The 21,485-nt window shown below is 32.6% G+C and overlaps 4 protein-coding genes across 6 annotated transcripts; 1 reads left to right on the top strand and 3 right to left on the bottom strand.

Annotated features, from left to right (window-relative positions):
- Positions 1 to 158: 158 nt before the first annotated feature.
- On the top strand, positions 159 to 5,142 carry LOC114172601 (zinc-finger homeodomain protein 6-like). The gene has a single exon (XM_028056970.1). The coding sequence runs from the start codon at positions 1,528 to 1,530 to the stop codon at positions 2,575 to 2,577; it is 1,050 nt and encodes a 349-aa protein (XP_027912771.1). The 5' UTR covers positions 159 to 1,527; the 3' UTR covers positions 2,578 to 5,142.
- On the bottom strand, positions 4,881 to 6,700 carry LOC114172618. 3 transcript variants are annotated; one of them, XM_028056972.1, is made up of 4 exons: positions 6,418 to 6,699; positions 5,957 to 6,069; positions 5,220 to 5,852; positions 4,881 to 5,127 (listed from the first exon to the last, which is right to left on the bottom strand). In XM_028056972.1, the coding sequence occupies exons 1-3, from the start codon at positions 6,615 to 6,617 to the stop codon at positions 5,227 to 5,229; spliced, it is 939 nt and encodes a 312-aa protein (XP_027912773.1). In that variant the 5' UTR covers positions 6,618 to 6,699; the 3' UTR covers positions 4,881 to 5,127; positions 5,220 to 5,226. The 3 variants fall into 3 exon arrangements, with proteins under 3 accessions (XP_027912773.1, XP_027912776.1, XP_027912772.1); XM_028056975.1 differs by having other exon boundaries at positions 4,881 to 5,852; positions 5,957 to 6,066; positions 6,418 to 6,700; XM_028056971.1 differs by having other exon boundaries at positions 4,881 to 5,852; positions 6,418 to 6,698.
- Positions 6,701 to 8,519: 1,819 nt separating this feature from the next.
- Positions 8,520 to 13,767, bottom strand: LOC114172585 (ATPase family AAA domain-containing protein 3-A-like). Its single transcript, XM_028056969.1, has 9 exons — positions 13,368 to 13,767; positions 13,145 to 13,240; positions 12,616 to 12,726; positions 11,794 to 12,103; positions 10,963 to 11,053; positions 10,234 to 10,576; positions 9,807 to 9,955; positions 8,863 to 9,353; positions 8,520 to 8,755 (listed from the first exon to the last, which is right to left on the bottom strand). Exons 1-9 carry the CDS (start codon positions 13,644 to 13,646, stop codon positions 8,718 to 8,720), a joined length of 1,908 nt encoding a protein of 635 aa, XP_027912770.1. The 5' UTR covers positions 13,647 to 13,767; the 3' UTR covers positions 8,520 to 8,717.
- Positions 13,768 to 15,750: 1,983 nt separating this feature from the next.
- On the bottom strand, positions 15,751 to 18,103 carry LOC114174274 (protein RADIALIS-like 5). Its single transcript, XM_028059085.1, has 2 exons — positions 17,685 to 18,103; positions 15,751 to 15,958 (listed from the first exon to the last, which is right to left on the bottom strand). The coding sequence occupies exons 1-2, from the start codon at positions 17,898 to 17,900 to the stop codon at positions 15,929 to 15,931; spliced, it is 246 nt and encodes an 81-aa protein (XP_027914886.1). The 5' UTR covers positions 17,901 to 18,103; the 3' UTR covers positions 15,751 to 15,928.
- Between the last annotated feature and the right edge of the window lie 3,382 nt (positions 18,104 to 21,485).

Below are 21,485 nucleotides of genomic sequence, written 5' to 3'. Positions count from 1 at the left end.
GTTATTAAATTATATAACTTTAAACTCACTTGAAATATTCTCAATAAAAATTTAAATCATTTGAAATATTCTCAACAAAAAATTGAATTTGAAACTCATATGATCCTATACAAGGGAGAGTAATATTCAAAGGAGAGTTCCATCATTTATAAATTTGAATTTTTACATACGCATGACAAAAATATTTGAGAGAAACTTAAAAGTGAAAGAAAGAAAGGATGGTTTAGAAGGATGGAAAAGTGAATAATATTTGGGGGGTGGTGTTTTTGATGGCAGTAGTGGGGAAGGAGAGAGTGTACTAGAAAGTAAACGAGCACAAATTGATGCCTGAAAGAGAAATGTGAAAGAAGATGCTAACAAAGGTAGCAAATAAGGCATCAATTGCATCGTGAAACAAGTCAGGCATTGGTCCAACTAAATAGTGGGCTGCACATAATGCACCACCACCCAGCCAAACACCCTTGTCTTCAACACAAAGATTCTCCCACACCACAACAAGACAAGCCTTTGTGTGTCTATGTTCTAGTACTGGCCCAGCAACCTTTAATTTCCTCTAATCCTCTTGGATTCTGTTCATCATTATCTTCAATAAATTATCTCATTCTGATTTGCATGTGCATATAAGAAGGTTTATTGTAGGATCTGTGTCTCCTCTCCCTTTAATTTGTGCTGCTTTGGGACACACATTCGTTGGAAGGGTATTGGAGAGATTGTGTGAGAAGAGCAATGATTAAAAACCGGACCAGGGTGCAGGTTGTGGGAGAGTACCAACATGAACTTGTCGGTTCTTCTGCAAGACAAATTCTTGCAGTACCACTGTACTAGCCAAAACTCCTTCTCACTTCAAAACAACCTCTTCCCCTGTTCCTTTCCTACTTCCTTTTTATGGGCCTGGATGGCTGGTAGGAAACAACACCCTTCTTCCACCCTCTTCCCACTTTCTCTAATCCAACATTAACAAATCTTATCTCCTAATCAATCTTAACTCTTGTCTTCTTCTGTTGCTGGTGCAATTCCCACTCCTCAACTCTTCACATTCTAGCCCCAGTGGTGAGTTTTTTTGTTTTTAGATTATTTGGGTCTCTCTAGGGAAGTCTCATTCTCATAAGCTTTTTTTATCCTTTTTGTCTTTGTTTTTTCCCCAATAAATAAAATAATAATAAAGGTATTCCCTTGTGTAGTGGTGCTATATATACAGTTAAATCAGTGAATCACTTCTGAGAATAGGATTGATTAGTGAAAATTGGTTGGTGGGATTAGCACCCAGAACGTCAAAATCAGAATAAGGAAAGAATAATTGTGGGCGTGGTAGTAATTATGTGTTTGGTTGAGTCTGGTGTGTTGGATTAGATGGGATAATTTGAATTAGGGTTGAGGAGGGTACAGGAACATCCACAAGCATAATTAAAAGCAAAAATCAGGAAGATGATGATGGTTTAGGAAAGATTAGAGCTTGTCATAATTAGAGAGAGCATAGAGGGTTCAGATCAAACTAGATCTTGGCAGAACCACAGAAAGCAAAGTCTGATGGAAATGGGAGGCCAAGATAAGGAAATAGAGATACCAACAACAAGTTTAGGTTACAACCTTCCCAACCCAGATTCTTCTTCTTCCTCTTCCAAGCTCTCTTCTCCAACAGTTGGTGAAAGAAGCACCACCACCACTCATCATGATCATCATCATCATCATCAACAACTTCATCAACCTCACACATTAATCTTCAACGACCCACCTCACCATAATCTCTACCCACCACCACCTCCTCCTCTTGCACCTCGTCAACCTCATACTCTCACACCAGATCCAGATCTAACCACCCCAATTGCTCCCACATCGAATCCTCTAAGAACACTACACCCCCACACAACAACAATAGCACCAGCATCAACCTCAACCTCAACCTCAACCCCGTCGATCAGGTACCGAGAATGTCTTCGGAACCACGCGGCAAGCATGGGGAGCCACGTGGTGGACGGCTGCGGGGAGTTCATGGCAAGCGGCGAAGAAGGTACGCCAGAATCACTAAGATGCGCCGCGTGTGAGTGCCACCGCAACTTCCACCGGAAAGAGGTCGAGGGAGAGTTACAGCCGCAACAACCACCCCCACTGTCACTAGTACAGAACCACCACCAACAACAGCAACAGCAACAACATGTTCCCAATTATCACAGCTACTACCCCAACAAGCACAATGGGCATCTTCACTACCCTACACCCTCTCCTTCTTCCCTCCATCATCAGAGATTGGTTGGTAGCAGTGGCACACCGAGTTTGGTCCCCCCAGTGATGATGGCCTTTGGAGGCCCGGCCGAATCCTCAAGTGAAGATCTCAACATGTTTCAGTCCAACACCGGAGGAGCACAGTTATCAGTGCAGGCGCCGCTTTCTTCCAAGAAGAGGTTTAGGACTAAGTTCTCTCAGCACCAGAAGGATAGGATGATGGAGTTTGCTGAAAAGATTGGTTGGAAGATTCAGAAACACAATGAACAAGAGGTACAGCAGTTTTGTTCTCAAGCGGGCGTAAAAAGACAAGTTTTCAAGGTTTGGATGCACAATAACAAGAAGCACCCAATGTAAGACTAGCCTACAACACTCTTCTTCTTTTCTTCTACCTTCCATCTTGTTTGGAAAGAAATAAAAACAAAAAAGAGACACCAGATTAATTCTTAAGTGAATAATATTGTAGATTTAGATGTGCATATATATATTATTCAAGCAGAGGAAGCTAGAGCTAGCTAGCCATATAGCTACATAGATACATTAAATTGACAGCAGCTGTATAACTTCCCATTTTAATTACTCATTTTCGCCTGTGTATGTTCTTTATGAATCAACACGCGGTTTCGTGTGGACTAGCCAGCATAGAAAATTTGGTGCAGAAAAACATGTACGGATTAATTCTCAGTTTGTCACCTCTTTCTTCTCTCTTTTGGGGGCAAGACTATAGAGAAAGAAATTAAAAAAAGTGGAGGAGTTTTTGGTGGTTGTGATGAAGTAGCTGTATTACAATATTTCATGCATGATACTTTGACGAACTTTTGTATTTTAATCATGGAAGTGTTGGTTCGTGAACCTGTTCTCTTCCTTGGTGATGAATGTAGAAGGGTTTGGAGAAAATAGATCCCACCCAACCACAATTTTGTCCTCTCATACTCATTCCATACATAGTCACCGGCCGACACATGAATTAGCAGACAATATCCGTTTTTTTCTCAAATTGCCCTTTTCGTAATAATATGCATAATGTGTGTATTATATTGTCTCTACGCGAATGAACCAGGAAGATGTAGTCAAATGATGACAAATAAACAAGGAAAAGAAGGATCTGAGTATACAAATTTCTCCCTTCTTCACCCTCTCTCTCTCTTGTGTGTTAAACTCGTACTTGTCAATGGTGAAAGTAAAGTTATTTTTGTACGAAAAAAGTGCAGCCAGCCATATAATGCTATGAGATTCGAGTCACAATTATTGAGTCAAACTCGGGAGTAGTAATTAATAATCTGAATCAGTTTCTAATACTTACGAATAATGTGCTAAGTAATCATGTAATGTAAATAGCAAGTACAAGTTTGTGGCAAACATTTCTATTGTACAAGCATTGGTTTAGATTTTAAAATCCAGAATATGAAGAGTGAAAAGGCTTTTCTTTTCCCCTTTATTTACCATTTCAAAGAGCTGATACCTTCCAAGGTAAGTTGATGAAAATGGGCAACATATTCACCATTAATTTCCCATGAAATTCAATTTTTGGATAGATATAATACAATGCATATGTCCAATGAATATTGATGCCCTAATGAGACTGCATTTTTTTTTCATATAGATAGAATTTATTTTTCTAATATGGGTTTCTAGTCATAGAGTAAATAAAAATATATTGTATTTCTTGCATTAAATGGAATTTAATTAAAATTGGCTCCACCTTTCCTAAATTTACTGGTGGCAAAGAGAGACAAATATAATAGATTTATTTTTCTGAAGAAAAATTGAAGCTATTTTCACGGAGCAGATATTCGTTTCAGTTATAATACACTAAAAATGAAATCTTTATTCAATTCTAGATTGTCACGGAACTACAATATTTTAAAATCGTATTTAACTTGATTAAAAAAGGTTACATTTTTTCCTATAAGAATATATCAAAGTTAAAGGTTCTTGTTACTTACTAATTTCATGAGAACTTACTAATTTCATGGTTTGGTTTATGCATCTATTCTGTCATTCCAAGAGGTGGGATAACACAGATTTTCATTGATTGATCAAACTAAAATGAATAATTAAAAAAAGAAAATTCACGACAAAAATAACAACTAGCTCCCACTAAAAAGACTTATAATAGAACCATGAAGAATAAAAAAATCAGTGACAAATTCAAACGTTTGAGATTAAGAATTAAAAACATAAGAAGGAAAAAAAGCTTTGCATTAAGAGCAATATTCATGTTCATATTGATTTCAGAAACGTCCATAAATTGAAAAACTAAAATCAATATCATGAAAGATTTTGTCATGCATCCTCGTTCGTTATTTTCAGAAGTGCTAAAATTTTGAATATAAGCAACGCTACACGTAGCCTAAATAAGGTGTGCTAGAGATTATTCCCATGATTCGTGCAAGTAGACGTGCAAATTGATGTCCCCATTAAGTAAGAAAGTTTGAAACTTGTAGCAATATATGTTGGGAGCAAAAGTTGCTATCTTAAATTATAAGTTTGTATGAGTTTATTTAGTAACGAATATATATGGACCACCATAAAGAAAACCACTAACAAAATAATACTACTACTCATTAAAAAGAGAGGATTACCTTTATTAAACCATGCACCTTTTACATCTTCACGATCTCTTCTTGTAAGAAAAATAAGAAACTACGCTAGTTATAGAAGGGCCCCAACAATTTATATCATTCATCTGAGGATCCAATTACTGCAAAACGTCACACTTACAGGTACATAACATAACCTACTAAAAGCTACACATTTAGTCCCTACGAATCTACCTGGCATCGTGATAGATCAGAGAAGAACCTAACTGTGGGACCTTTCAGGGTTTTTTCTCCTAACATTAGGGAGAGTAGAGTTTTTTTTTCATAATGTCTAACAAGTAACAACCCACGACTGTTTCTGCAGCTAAACAAAAAAAAACATACAAAAACATATGTACGTACGATGATAACTGTGTGGAATCTAAGAGAGTTTTTCATAATAAGTGGTAAACTAACCATAGGTTCATTGGTTTGGGGTGTTCCTCATCTTAGCTCCGACATATCCTGCGGCATCTGAAGCCTTCTCCTTTGCAGCCTCGTACTTAGCCTTTGCCTCTCGAGTCATTTTATTCTTTGCCGACTCGTATGCTTCCTCCACTGCACGTTTAGCTTGGTCAAAAGTTTCGGCTACTTTGTCCCTTCCATATTCATTTCCCACGCCTGTGTTATCTTTAGAATCATTGGCCTCATCAAACCCATCCACAACCATATTTCCACAATCCATTGCTTTCACTTTATCCCTAGATTCATCATCATAAACCTCACTTGCTTTACCATCGGAGAATTTCTCTGATGCCAGGTTCATTTTCTGCTTACCTTCCTCATACGCATTCTCCATGCTTTCTTTCGCACTCTGACCCATGCTTGAAGCTTTATCTGAAGCCCTCTCAATATTTTCCTTCGCATTGTCGTAGGTATCTCCAATTTTTTCTCTCATTGTGTCTTTTACATTATCCATATCTGTTGGCATTTTGATGATCTTGGAATCTCCATCATAAGCGTCATCTATTTTCTCCTTTCCTTGTGCCATGGCCCCTGAAACTGCTTCCATGGCACCCGTAGCCTTCTCCGAAACATAATCCGAAGCTCCTACAAACAAATCAAATAGACCACGTTGTTTGATTTTGATACCAATATTTAATGTAGAGACATACATGAAAGAGATAGTGTGGCAATGAATGAACATATGTTACCTGATGCTGCAGATTTCATTGTCCCTGCGGCACTCGTGGCAACATCTTCTATATTATCCATCATCGTGTTTTCAGTCGGTTGTTTTTCTTTATCCTCATCAGCCCCGAAACTTCTGCCACAATAATCGAAAACTAATGAACAAAACGACAACTCTTAAGATTAATTTGACCCAATAAGATCTGCCGAAGTTTTCCACATTAATCACATTGACATCTACCTCTCGACATGCTTACAAATTAACATGATTACCCTATGTTCGGTCTTTACTTTTCTCAACAGATATCCTGGTCGGGTGCCATCTTTTCTTTTTGAAACTGGTAGCTTTATAGTTATAAAACGGAACATGCATGCTGGGTATATATATATATAACTAAAGAAAATGAACTAAGATTAGTTTTTTTTTTTTTTTACGAAACTGCATAATATTATAATATTGCAGGAGGGTGAGAGAGAAGATTACTCAGAGAATTTGTTTTGAGTCCAATCAGAGAAAGACTGGGTCTTTTCCTCGGCATCATGCTGCACTCCTGAGGCAAACTTCTTTGCTTCCTCTGATTTTTCTTTGGTTTCTTCACCCAGATCATCATCGAAAGGCCTGCATGTTACCGTACACACTGCAAGAAACACCATCAACAACAACACAACCTTTTTGCTTCCCATTTTCCTCTATCTTTTTCTTCTCAACGAAAACTGTTTTCTTTTCCTTGTCCCTGAATGTGTATCGCGTTATATGAGAATATAACGGAGAAGAATCTATTAATATATGTGTGTGTGCGCATGAAGTCCACGTGGTGGTCGAGTGAAACGTGGCGAAAATTTGAGGGAGTAGAAGTTCCAGATTTTGGACACGTGTTGAGGAAACGTGGAGTGTTAGGGTGCACCCGCATGGCCCGCGGTTTTCTTCAATCTGATGGCATAAACGGGTTTTGCTCCTCCACCTTACGGAGAACCGTGCTTTGATTGGTACAAAGAATTTCTTACATGTTAGAATTTAGGGTGCATAACGTGAAATATGAACACCGTTTTTTCAATCACTCATTGATGTAATCAGTAAATTCACGGTACTATTATTTTCCTTTATCTTTATGTCACATAAGCTGTCTTATCTCCATAGTATATCTCTTTTGTGCAAAACTTTTATACCCATGGAATCTCTTTTTAATGTTTTAAAGGCATGTGGCAGGAAGCATAACCATGGTTGTGTTCATAATATAACATTGACATTAGGATGAATTGGTATGTTTTAATTTGCTTAGTTAATTTGAATTAAAATCTAAATAGTCAATTTGATAATTATTCGTAGAATTTTCGGCCACAACTATCATGGATAATCAAATCGCGTTCAATCCATATCCATGTAATGATAACTTTACGAGAAATGTTATATCCGCCGTATACACTTAAGAAAAAAAGAAGACTGGCCCAAAGAAGAATGGGTTCTGATAATCACACTTGTCCACAAAGAATAATAAAAAACGCAAACAATAAAATATATAAAATATACAAACAAAGTTGGAATATTATTAATTTTTATATACTTTATTGTTTTCTTTTTTATTTTTGATGAATATTTTGGTCAAAACTAAATTAAAAAAATAAAAATGCATATAATAAATACTTATGTTTTGGATTTGCAAACGCTATAAAAAGTAAATCAAATAATATAAAAAATATATATAAAACACGTTATGAATAAAAAATAAATAAACAGAAATCCTTAGAGTTCTGATACTTATATTGTGATGATTTATATTCAGAAATCGTTTTCTGTGTCGCCGACTTCACCCAAATCTATAATTTTTCAGTCAACCAACCGCATTTTATAATTTTTTACCTAAATCTTCTAATTTTTTGGATAGTTCCCTTTCCACGGAATCAGCCAATTTTTGAGTAAGGTAGCACTTATTATAAGTGCATATCTATATCGGGATCAAATTCTTACGAAAAGAAGTTAAATTCAAAAATATTTAACCAAAAAATTGCATCCGGTTCATCTTAGGAAGTAACGGCTACGATATTTGATATTTGCTTTTTACCTTAATAAAAATAGACTCAGGTGCATTGTATCCTTTAAATTATAAAAAATTCAGCTGAAGTTTCCACTATATTCACAACAAAATAGAAGGTTAAAATGTCAGAAGATTAGTGCTTATGTAACAAAACAACATACCCGAATCAAAGACAATTATGCCTGGAAAGACTGTTATAAAAGGCAACCTTTTTCCTGTTTGTCAAAATAAATCAGCAAGGAACTAAAGAAATGTTGAACCTTGATTGCCTAAAACTATCCGGACCTTTCCAAATAGAATATTCTGGAATGAAATATATTACATAGTTTAAAGATAGAAACTAGGACTACTTAGAACGAAAAAGAAAGTATTATATATTATTCTTTAACTTCGTTTAAATCACATGCATATTGGAAGTTCTAATATTATGAAATACAAATACAGCTAAACCTAATGTACATGGAGCCTAGATTTTTACTAGTTAAGCAAAATTATTATTATATTGAGGCAAAAAAAAAAAAAAATCGCATACTCACTTTTGAAGAATCTTCACTGGAATTCGAATGGGAATCACATTCATAAAAATTGCAATTTAAATTACAACTTCGAGCGTATACTAAAAATTTATTAATGAATGTAATGTTGATTTCTCTGCTCTCAAAAACATGGCTTCTTTCTCCTTGGCATGAAGTGGAAAGGTTATGCTGGAATGCTGCTTCCAACTCATTAAAGCCTCCTACTCCTAATGATTTTAATAAAGCCGGGAAGATTCTTCTAAATCTGCTTCATCTGCCGCACAAATAATGGCACACATAACATCATGAACAAAAATCTAACATAACAGGTCAATGGGGATTTAAAATAATGCTGAAATTATATTTGGCCGGGCTGGCCACCTTCAGCTGCTAGTTTTAGTCGTTGGTGATGTTCCACCACTTTGTAATCTACAATCTCTTTAAACAACTGCGAATCCAATATGCAGTCTGGGCGCCCATAGACAGCAGCTTGGACACTAGCCATGAGTTTGGCGATCTCACGCCCAGAAAATCCCTCCGTTTTCTTCGCAGCTTCTCTCAAGTCATCCTCTGATAAATCTTTTATAGTAATCTTCTGAGCCTGCTTCTTCAGCAAGAAGCCTCCCTTAGAGCCATTATTGTCATCACATAAATATTTGTCTAAATACAGCTTCAATAACTTCAGACGCTCCTCCTCTCCTGGAAGCGGAAATTCAATCACTTCATCAATGCGATCAGTAACTGCACTGTCAAGATCACCCGGTCTGTTTGTCGCAAGAACAAGTACTATGTCTCGAGACTGATCACCAGTTCTGAAGAGCAATGCGTTTAAAGCACTTCGCTGAGCTTCACTCATGAGTGAGCTATTACGCCTGCATTGAATACAATAAAATCACTAAGCAATTGCTATAAAAACGAGATCATCACTTACCAACTTATCACACCAATTGCTTCTACAGTATAGAGGGTGAATATTATAATAGTTACAGCCAATAAGGTGAAAAGAAATACAGACACAAAAATCCATAAAATGCTGTTGTTGGTTCCTCATGTATTTAATCTTCGAATAAATAAGTGAATTTTATTAATGATAAAAAAAAAAATTCTCCGAACAAGTTAAAGACACTTCGTGATTTATATAAATTCAAGATAAACCGTTATAAAAGTACAAAGATAATCAATGTAGACTGTAGCAATATAACACTTATATTTTCACATGTTATGCAAAAACCAAATAATTTTTGCTACCCTGCTGCATGATAGTAATTTACATAGATATCTGTTATAGCAGAAGTCTTAAAAATGAATTTCAAACTCTAACTTACTCGCAAAGGAAAGCATCTGCCTCATCAATAAAAAGCAATAGGCCTTTCCTAGATTTCTTGGCCCAATCAAATATATCATGAATTTTGGTAACAGCCTGGGCACCAAGAGGTGCAACATCTCCTCCGGTCATCATGGCATAGTCCAAACCCTTCACGTAAAAAAGGAATGTCAACAGTAGTTAAGGATAGCTTTCTAAACAAATTTTGCATATAGCACTAATAATGAGCCTTAAAATAATATTCAAAGAAAATTCCATGACTAGCAAGATAAACACACTACATTTTACTTCGTTTGATCATTCATCATAAACACTACACTCGACACTTATTTCAGATTGTCAGTAAAAACAGCTTAACAGATGATGTAAAAGGAGAGAAGTCAAATATAAATCAGAACTTTTTATTAAAGAACTAATCATCATCATACCGATCTCCTCGCTATTTCCCTTGCAACCATCGTTTTACCAGTGCCTGGGGGCCCATAAAAAAGCATATTACGAAATGGTGCCTGATGGGCTTTGGTATTTGATGTTGCACGTGCAAGATGCTCTATTCTTCTCTGCAACGATGGATGGAGGATTACATTTCCAAGACCATTTTTACTCCCAATAGGTTTTTCTGCCCCAGCCAAAGTACTACTATGTAGAAGTTTATTTTTAGCTTGAGAAATTATCTTTGATCCAGGGAATTTTGCCATTGATGATTCCCGGATCAATGATGGCTGCCCTAAAATTCGATTAATATAGCCCCAGGTGACTTTAGCACCTTCTCTGTAAAAAAAGGAAGCACAATACAATATAATCAGATATCATTTAAAAAGGAAATAAAGAAAAAGACAGAATTGTCATGAAGATGGATTAGAAAAATTAGGATAGAACACAGTACGTATTTTATCCAGCAAAAAACGAATTAGGATAGTTGGCCCTACCCACTGAACCTGTCTACTAATCAAGTTGTAAGTGGTTTATAGTAACCTATCACCAAGAGTAATCTATTACAGAATCAGTCTCACTACTTTCACAAAGTCTTTTTATGGATAAAAGTACATTGACAAACAATATTATGGTGACATCAATGTGTATACATATCTAACAGACCCTGAAACTGAGTAAAGTTACTTAGTATCAAATGCATCATGAAGAAACAGCACATCTACCTAGTTGTATATACTCCTGCAGCTAGTGCAGTAGCTCCTCCAACAGTCATAATCAATTTGTCCCTATCAGTCAACAAGGCCCTTAGACCACCTGCGTATTGTAAAAGCCGAGCTGAGATAATTTTCAAAGGAAAGATCAACTTATCATCTACCAATGAAAACAGTTGACAAAAACAAGGTTACCATGAACAGTATAGTAAGATGGAATAACACAAGCTATTTACACTTTGGCTGTCACACACCTTGGCAATCCAAGAAACAGACTCAAAAACCACAATGTTCTACAATTATGCAAAAATATATTTGATTACAGTCAGAACAGTACATTTTGTCAGCAGTTATGTAATATCATGCAAACATGAGTGCTACTGTATTAGATGAGAACTGGAAAGAAGCTTGTAAGTTTATCAAAGTGAAAGGATTAACAATCCCATGAACTTTTACTGCCAAGAATTTTCACATTCTTGCAGAAGGAATGCAATATTACTACAAGTTGATATCCATTCTCCGTCATGGAAAACTACAGAAAATATACTGTGGATGCAGACACTATGTTACGTCATTGCCTTCCGTTTCAGACATTCAATATGCCAGTTTATTCTTGTATATGGATTTTACTTTGGCATAATTATCAATAGCAACAAGTTGAAACTCCTTCAGTAAACAAGAGGTACTGTTGCACATTGCATTACTATGAACTTACCAACCAAAAATTGGTATATTGATAGTGAGATTTATCACATTTACAAATAGGAATAAGTAGCACAGCACAGACAAGACAGTCAAGATCTATGATCCCCCATAAAGGCCAAAAGCTTATCAGCTGCATACCTTCAATGTGACTGAAAGTTGTGTTAATTGCAGCAAGCCATTTATCCCTTTCACCTTGCAGTCGTTCTATAAGCATTCTCCTATTATGCTCCTCGGTCAACTTAGCTTCATGAGCTCGGCCTTCAGCCTCAGCCATTGCCTTAACTCTAATAGTTTCTCTTTCTATTTCAGCTCTCTCTCTCTCAGTCTGACGCTGCTGAGATTGAATCTGTTCTTCAGTAGCCTGTCTTGCCCGCTCCTTTCTTACAGAAGACTCCTCTTGCATCTTGACCAATTCAACATTACGTAGCCTCTGGGCTTCATGATCTGTCTGAGAATGGCAACTTATGGATAACTATTCCGTGTAAAACATTTTAATCTTACAAAACTTCAAATCTGAAAAAGTTTGATTTGCAAGAGGCTCAAACATTCAAATATCACTAACAGTTAGACAACTTCATGGAATTTTCATCACAAATCCTATTGCTCCAGAGTTTTAAACACCAACATTGGTAGGAGGCCAAATATCAAAAGTTCTCCAGAAAATCATTAGCTATAAGATCATACAATTCGTTAAAATAAGATTTGAACGACTAACAGAAGATAAGTTTGTTACCAAAAGCATATCTAGTGGCAAGGACCAAAGAGCAAAAATGATTCACTGACCATAAGTTTAAGTTCAAGCTCAGTTGCTTTTACATACTTTTTCTAATTACATTAATTCTCAAAGCCAAAACCTTCTTCTGCTCTGCCAGAAAACCATTTCTAGATGGGTATATAAATACCAAAGGTTTCCAAATTCACATTTTACACAACAGTGTACATTGTTTGTTTAGTCTGTACCTGCATTCTTTTCCTTGCCAATTCATCCTCGAATCGCAGCACCTGGGCCTGTCTCTGGGCTTGCTCTTGTATTAAATTACGTTGTTCTTCAGCCATTTTCCGCTGTCTTTCCTGCAATAAAATTTCTTTGGCAGATCAGAGCATGATAATATTTCAAAAATGTACACAAAAATGATTCCCCGTGATGATAAATCCTAAGAAGAACATAGATTTGCAGAAACCTCTAATAATTGTTATCACACTGTTAACCTACTGAGGTGAGCATTATGATGAAAATCTATAATAATACAAAATATGGGTAAATTCGTATAAAACAATAAAATTGCAGACAAAATAAAATGTTGACAAAATTCCCAACCAGTCAGCCAAGTTTTAGTTGCATATCGCAAGTATGCCAAGCTTTATGGAAGACTGAACCAAGTATTTGATAGGGTAGTGTGATCTATTTTGTCAAGCACAAAATATACGGCAAAACTGAAATGATCATGAGCTACAAAGAATGTGGAAGTTATTCAAAAACTCCACTTACAATATCTCCTTGAGACTGAATAAGTTCGTAGTGAACTCTCTCAGCGTCTAATTCAGCGAGGCGAGTTTGCTCCTGCTTTCGCATTAAATCAAACACCTACAAAGCAAACAAAAAACAAAATCAGAAAACTACAATCCTTCCCCATACAAAGAACATTCGTCACTCCTCATTGAAACCAGAACAAATGATGCCGACTGAATTCCAGAACCACAAATAAAATAACCTGCTTTGAGTAGGAAGAACTGTTGATTTCACGGAGAGCTTTGGCTCCTCTTTCTAACGATTCCGGGTCGAAACCCGACTTGTTAGGTTCCTCAGGCGCCGGAGGCTCTGAATTGTTGTCGGAAGACTGGTTCGGCGGCGACGGCGCATTGGAAGGTGAAGAAGAGAAGAAAGGGAATCGGAAGGAAGAGTCGGCGTAGGCACGATCGGAGAACGTGGACATGGAAACCACCGCAGCGGATGTTACCGCCACGTATGAGGTTAACCTTGCAGCGGCCATAGCTTAGCATGCACCTTCCGAATAGATCATGAAGAAGCTTGGTTTAGCGCGAGCTTAAACCCTTCGCTAGGGTTTAAACTGGAAAAGTCTCGGTAGGGCGTTGCTTGTTGTGCAATTAAAACGCTTAAACGGATGTCGTTTTTCACCCGAACACGATAACAGATTCAGGGGGAATGGCGGTGGGCTTTTAGCCTAGTGGATCCTCTTTGTTTAATAATGACCCGGATGAAATTGCTTTATCCACTCCCATCAATTACTTCCTGCACCTCCTAATTTTTTGAATTCTATTTCTACCATTCTTTGTTTTATTTGTAGCTGTAATAAGTAGAGGGCTGCATAGTATTTGATGGGTGCAGGTAACAATTGTTTGACCCGGGTGGTTGTGTTATACGACCTTGTAACAGGGAACCTCAAGTGTCAGAATGCATTTTTTCATCCGCTATACTTTTAAGATACTCTCTTCTATTATATTATTTGAAATTTATTCGAAATTATACATTTTTATTAAATCGCTTAATTTATTAAAATTTTCTCTGTTTTAATAAATTATATTAGTATATTGAAAAAAAAACATAAAGAATGTATTATTACTTAACTTTAGATTTTCTTTTTAGTAATGATAATGACAAAAAGGTGAATAATCCTATTTTTATAAATGTAAAAAAGTTGTTATAATGCACTTTTGAAGAAAAGAAAAAAGATAATTCTGTGATTCTGTATTTTTTTCTAAATAAAGTAATTAATAAAATTTAAATAATAGGAGTCGTGTTCAAAATCTAGTTAGGAGAATAAATGGTTTGAAAACATAGTTAAATGGATAAAATAATAAATAATACAGAAATGATATGAATGAAATAGATAAAAAAAGTATAAACACTAAACTTTATATTTTATATATATATATATATTTGTAGATAAGACTACATGATTGTATGTGGTGGATTATAAAAAAACAAAAAATTGGATTTGGTTTTTCATTAAAATCTTAGTTGAATTAGTCTCTAAACTTTAAAAGTATATAAATTTAATAATTTTATTCAAATTTTATTATATTTATTTAATATTTAAATTATGTTTTTGATAATATTTGAGTTATTTATAACACATCTTCACTAAATTCTAAAATTCTATGGAATATATTTATAAAAATAAATAAACTTAATTAAATTTTATTAAAAAAATTAAATTTACATACAAGATTAAGTATTTAAAAATTACTAATTTTAATTTTCATTAAAAATTTAAGAAAAAAATATATTTAACGCTAAGAGAATCAATAAAACATAAATGATTATTAAATGTTTTACACAGTTACAAGGAGTTGTGAAACAATACAATAAATTTATGGTGAATGTATATTATTTATTGTGTAATCGGTAAACTTATAAAAAACAAATCCAAATTAAATAATTATGTGTACACGTTTTATGTGCCTTTTTTTTTTTCTTTTCTAATGCTTTTTGATAACAGTTTTTTCGCAAGATAAAATGATCATATTTTTAAGATTTAAAACTATATAAGAAGATAATTTATTAAAATTAAGTGTGTCCATTTTCTTAAAATTTTAATGGCTTCTATGGTTATATTTACTAAAACACAATACGAAAACTTTTCATGATTTTAATGTCTTTTATTAATAAATTCCAATAAAAATATATTTAAATTTGAATAATATGGTAATAATATTAACACCCTAATATAATTTCATCCGTTGTAATTATGCTCTTGTTTTTCATCATTTGTTTTTATGAAACCGAAAGCAAAAATCAGTTGTATAACTTTTAATGCAAATCTTAAAAATGTCTAGACGAAAAAATTTATTTGAAGTGCAGGTTCAATGTATACTTTTTCTATCATATTTTAATCTCTCTTTCTTTTCTTCCAATAATGTCAGTGTTCAGTCTATTGATATTAAAAGCATTATTTCAAAAAATATTTTTGTATTAAACATTACTTTAAAATATGAATTTGTTTAGGTTTTCAAATTTTCATTAATAATCTCACACTTAAAATTACCTTTATCTGGTTATAAATTTAATTGTTTTTACTTATTCTAAAATTTTTTTATTTAATGTAAATGTTTAAAAAAAGATGACAAAGAGTGAAACATGGTAATTTACAGTGCAAACTCCTTATTTGAGAAACCGTCACTTATTGTTCAACAACATGACCTAGAAAATAACTTATATTTTACACAGAAGCAAGGTCCTTTAGGACTTGCTGTTGCTAATACATTTACTTATGAGGAACACACCACAATATTGAGTTTGCTAATCCTCTATTCATTCTGGTTTCTCTGGATCATTGAGAACCTGTCACATGAAAACAAAATTTTAAAATAGGATCACAGCATGAGTTTGTATTAGAGACGAGTTTTAAATTTAATTTAATTCTACGAAATCAACTTGTAAGATAAGGATTACACTAATTTATATATTGTAAATTAGTTTTATTTGTAGTTATTGTAGAACTTTCTAACAGTATGTAATTTGTAATATATCAAAGGAATTCTTAATACAGGCATAAAATTTACACAATTCGTAATATTTGATGGATTTGTTTATTTTCATGAAGCCAACATTTTTACGCAAACATAATTTATCTTTTTGTACATCCTTCACTTCCTAGAATTATCATATAGATATAAAACTGTAATGAATTATAATATTTTGTTACGGTTTATCTTCTTTATAGTATTTTCATCAATTTTTTTCGTTAAAGTAATTATTGCGATGTAATCAAAGAGGGGTAAATTCGATGAAGCCACTCCGAAAAAAAAAGTTTTATATTTATTGAATTAAATTGAGAAAGTATCTTATTCAGGATAATTAAAATAAAAGGTTATAATTTTCAGAAGAAGAATGTCTGATTGTTTAGAAAAATGGTATATTACAAGGATCGTATTGATTTTTTTTGATAGTATAATAAAAAAGGAAAAAATGTGATAAAAAATTATAAAAATATATGATGCTAAAGTAGTTTTTTATTTTTAAATATAAAATAGAAGTCAATCCAAAAACAAGTTTTGAGAACAAGAAGAGAGAAATGTGCTTGACAATTCGTGGGCATGTAGAATGAAAGATGTGATCATTTGTTTTTTTCAACAATTTTTTACTATACAATTCCAATCTATTATCAATTAATCTTTTCGCTTAGAATTAACTATTAATAATAAAATACTTATATCAATATATAAATTAGAGTATATGAATCTCTTATAAATATAAAATGATTCCGATGAAGTTAAAATAAATAAATAATCTAGAAGAACTTTAAAAAGACAATTTAATAAATATAATCAGAGTTAAATAATCTTTTAATGAAAAATAGGAATTAAAAGATGGAAACAACTTTCCATAACTATATTTTGATTTTAAATCTATCACACACTAAAACCGGGCAGAACAAATTATTCCAAGTCCATATAGCCTTCGAATAAAGTTATAAATGAGCCCAAACATTTAAAGAAAGGATCTTAAGTTTTCAAAAACGATGATATTAAAAAAATGCAAGGTATGTAATTAAAATCATTGAATTAAAAAACAACTTAACTAATAAAATTTGAATTATAAGAATATAATGATACTATACTTCTTTAATTTAAATATTGAATACAAAATATATTTTATTTTGAAAAGGCGTTACACACCATTCATTCGTATAAGAAAATTTATACTTAATTCACATATATAATTCTTTGTCGTGACAATAAATGACGGTTATTATGACATATTATTATAAATTAATATATTATACGACAAATTTTATGAATAATTTTTAAAACAACCATATATTATAATATACAAAAACAACTATTATAATATATACCATTTTATGTAATAGTAACGCCATATTGAGTCTATATTTTTTACTTTTTTTCTTTTTGTGTGCTGTCATTGGCTGAAATTAAAAATACACTATGTTGATATTTTAAATATTTAATATCTTTTTAATATATTTTAAAACATCAAAATTAATGGTAATCAGTATATTATAAAGACAAAAAAATTAGCAGAAAATCCAAATTCCGTTACATACCTGTATAATTATACCTGTATAATTAGGCAATGGGATTTGTCCACGTTCAATGCGTTTGACATCTTCTTTGAGGATCTCAAAGTGAGTCTTAACTTCCTCAACGGATTTTCCAACTACTCTTGCCACATTCTGCCATTTGTCGGGGGTGTCCCTATCATATATAGCAAGAGCATCTTCAAATAGTTTGTTTTGCCTTGGAGTCCAAGATGATGCCATCTAAAGAAAGGTTAAGTTACAAAGCAATTGATGCTGAAGAAGGTAAAACACTATGTTATTATAGGCTTCCAAGTACAAAAATGAAGAGAAAAAAAAGGATGGTTCTATTCTAAATCAAGGGATGGTATGAGAAAGAGATAACCAAGATTGGTCTTTATAAATACAAGGAAAAGTACTCTTGGTGGGGTTTAGTTTAGGGTGTTGCTCGAACATATCTTCTCCAAAGGACAAAAGATATTGTTGTGACCATTCTCTTCGGAGCCAAAAGATAGCAAATCATGACAACAAGTGGAAGAAAAAGAAGAATAAGTTCTAATTAACAACACTCTTTCACTTATAATTTTTAGCAAATATACTCTTTCATTATTATGTCACCGCGCGCAATTTTAAATTTCCATTTATGTGTTTAGTTAAATAAATAATTCGTCGTTTTAACCTTTCGCAATTGGTCTTCAAAACTCAATTATTTTGATATTTTAATGTTTATGGTACTTATTGTTCACTATATATACACGCTACTTCTACGCGGCATAGCATCGGAATGTTAAATAGTGTAGCTAGTGGTTAGATCTTTAGGGTTTTACTTGTTGAAAAACAAATAAGTATCTTTTTCACAAATCATAAATGTGAAAGTTAAAGCAAACATTTTGGAATAAAGTAGACATAAAGTTAATAATGTTATATATATTGAGAATAATCCAATAGATTACTAACTATGATATTTTAGGATCATTTAAGACTTTTCTTTTGTTTAGTCTATGATTTTGTGTACTTAATTTGTTATATAAGGTTATGATATGAACCTTTGAATCCATGTAATCTCGGTGTAAATATTAGAATATTACGCATTCGTAATGCAAGAAAAAGTGTTTATCTTAAAATTTAATTATCTTATTATATATAGATTAAGCTTTTTTTTAAAATTTCAGTTGTTTGTGATATAGATGTTTTCTAGAAAGTAAAATGTTGAAGAAAAAATATATAATATTACTTGTATTAGTAGACTGAAAGGAGGACACCTCGACCTAAAGGTTCCTATAAATTAAAGGATCGAAAACATCTTAATCAACACTACAGTATGGGACGAGCTGCTCAAATATCTATGTAAGCAATATGATGGACACAGTTAAGTAATAAAGGATTAAGGTAATTAAATAAGTTATAACTCATAAAATAAAGTAAATTTATAAACCTTAAACCCAAGAAACAAGACATATTATTCACGATTTGCCACTAAATTCAATTATTACAATGACATATGGACTTGAACGAAAGAATATCTTCACATACTCTTCGTTGAAGATATCCAAGTCATAAGAAAATAGGACATATCACTAATATAGAATACATCGACTTGAAAAATAAAAAGACAAACAAACATGTGTGATTATAAGTATATTTCGACTTAACAAAAACTTTAGTTATATAAGTTACCTCACTACTAGAGTTAATTGTTTCATTATAAAGTATTATATAATAATATCAATTATTAGAATATCCATAATAAACATGGTAAAGAATTAGTAGAAGAATATGTATTATGATAAAGTAATAAAGAAAGTTTCACCTTCTTGTCTATATAAAGGTCATATTCAATTGTCTTCTGGGCTTAGAAAGGGACAAAGACTCAGAAATTTTTAATTCTCTAATTACTCAGTTTTCTGTTGTGCAAGTTGATCAACATTTTTTTTTGGGTTAAGTATGTTTTTAGTCCCTGAAATTTGACTCAAAATTGGAATTCATCCCTGGTCGAAACTTTGATAAATTTTGGTCCCTAAACTTTAAAAACGAATGAATATAGTCCTTTTAACCCAATTTTGTTAACTTTTTTTTAGGTTTCGAACGCATTTCAGAGTGAATATTAAGTCGAGAATGTGTCAAACAGCATAAACAACTCCAATATTTACTGAGAAATGCGTTTGAAACCTAAAAAAAAGTTAACAAAATTGGGTTAAAAGGACTATATTCATTCATTTTTAAAGTTTAGGGACCAAAATTTATCAAAGTTTCAACCAGAGATAAATTCCAATTTTGGGCCAAAGTTCAAAGACTAAAAATATACTTAACCCTTTTTTTTTTATAGAAAACTTTGTGGAACAGAGTTCGATAACCATGTCTATAGAAAGCATGCGTACTTTTTCTAAATGCTGCTCTATTGTAAATTATGACCAGAGTGCATTTTTTTACAATATTTTTTTAATGTTACCCACTTTTTTTACTTTTAGAGAGTCGAAGAACAAAAAGTTTAAAATCAAGTTGTATAAGTTTTTAAGAATCAAAATACACTTTATCCTAGATTTAAGAGAGAATAATACTTTAAATAATTTTTATTTCCAATAATTGTGGTTTTGATACCCTCAATAAAAGCATATAGATGATACTATGAATATATTGTAACAGTTAGCAGCACGTAAGAGAAAGAAATACCATAAACTGAATGCATAAAAGTTGAGTGAAAGGAAGCTTATGTTTCTGTAGGCTCATTCATAATGCACCAATGACATTGTTTGGTTGTGGCAGTGCAGTCCTTTTCGTACAGACATTAGATATGGGTTATGGTTCGAGAATCTTTGCCTTTTCATTCAAACACTCTCCCCTGAAAAGTTCAGGTAATAGTTAATAATGTATCGTGAAAGAAATTTCAAGTGAGAACTAAGATTGTGTACACACATGCATACGTGGATGAAAACAAAACTTTGAGCTATCACTGAAAATAATGATATTTGATAAACTTTAATTAGTTGTGATATCATCTTAGAAGTGTGTTTTAAGCCTAACTCAATTTCATAAAACTAGCTTGTAAGATGAGAATTGCACTCACAGGGGCGAAACTATGCTTTGACCGAGAAGAGCCACGACTCCTGCAAATATTGTTTTTTTTGGAATTTATTTTATATATATATATATATATATATATATATATATATTCAATTATATTTATATATTTTTTATATTAAATTTATATTATGAAAATTATAATAAAAGATAAAATAAAAAATTTAATTGAGACATTGATTTATAAAAGAGATTAAGATTTTTTTTGTTATAAGATTTTTGTACAGTGTAAATTATTGTGAAAGTGTGTGAAGAGAAATAAATACAATGAGAGATAAATTTATCATTCTTTTTAGGATGTTTCTCCAAATTAAGTTTATCACAAATTAGTATAAACCTAATTATGATTTTAGATATTCTTTTATAAAATTGGTATGAATCCTAATTATACTTTTTCTCAAATTATTATAAATGATATTTAGGAATTTTGTGTTTTCTGCTGCCTATGGTAATTTTTTTTTTCAGTTTTGAATTTATACCGTGTTGCTTATTTAATTAAAGTGGTATGAGTTTTGTTATGTCTTGCATTGTGATAATTGTGATCTCTGAATATAAATTGTATCTTTTTCTAAATAGGTGAGATGTGATAAATGATTTCTGAATATAAATTTTATTTTTTTCTAAATAGGTGAGATGTGATAAATTTATATTAGAAAGATTATGATAAAGAGTAAAAAACTGATTCTTTATTTAAAGAAGGTTTGTCATAAAGATGAAAAAAATGTATATATGTTAACTAAATTTTTCATG

This window comes from Vigna unguiculata, chromosome 2 (assembly GCF_004118075.2).
Source record: "Vigna unguiculata cultivar IT97K-499-35 chromosome 2, ASM411807v1, whole genome shotgun sequence".
Taxonomy (NCBI): Eukaryota; Viridiplantae; Streptophyta; class Magnoliopsida; order Fabales; family Fabaceae; genus Vigna; species Vigna unguiculata.
The sequence above is the reverse complement of the archived record's forward strand: the minus strand, read 5'-3'. Positions and strand labels throughout refer to the sequence as shown.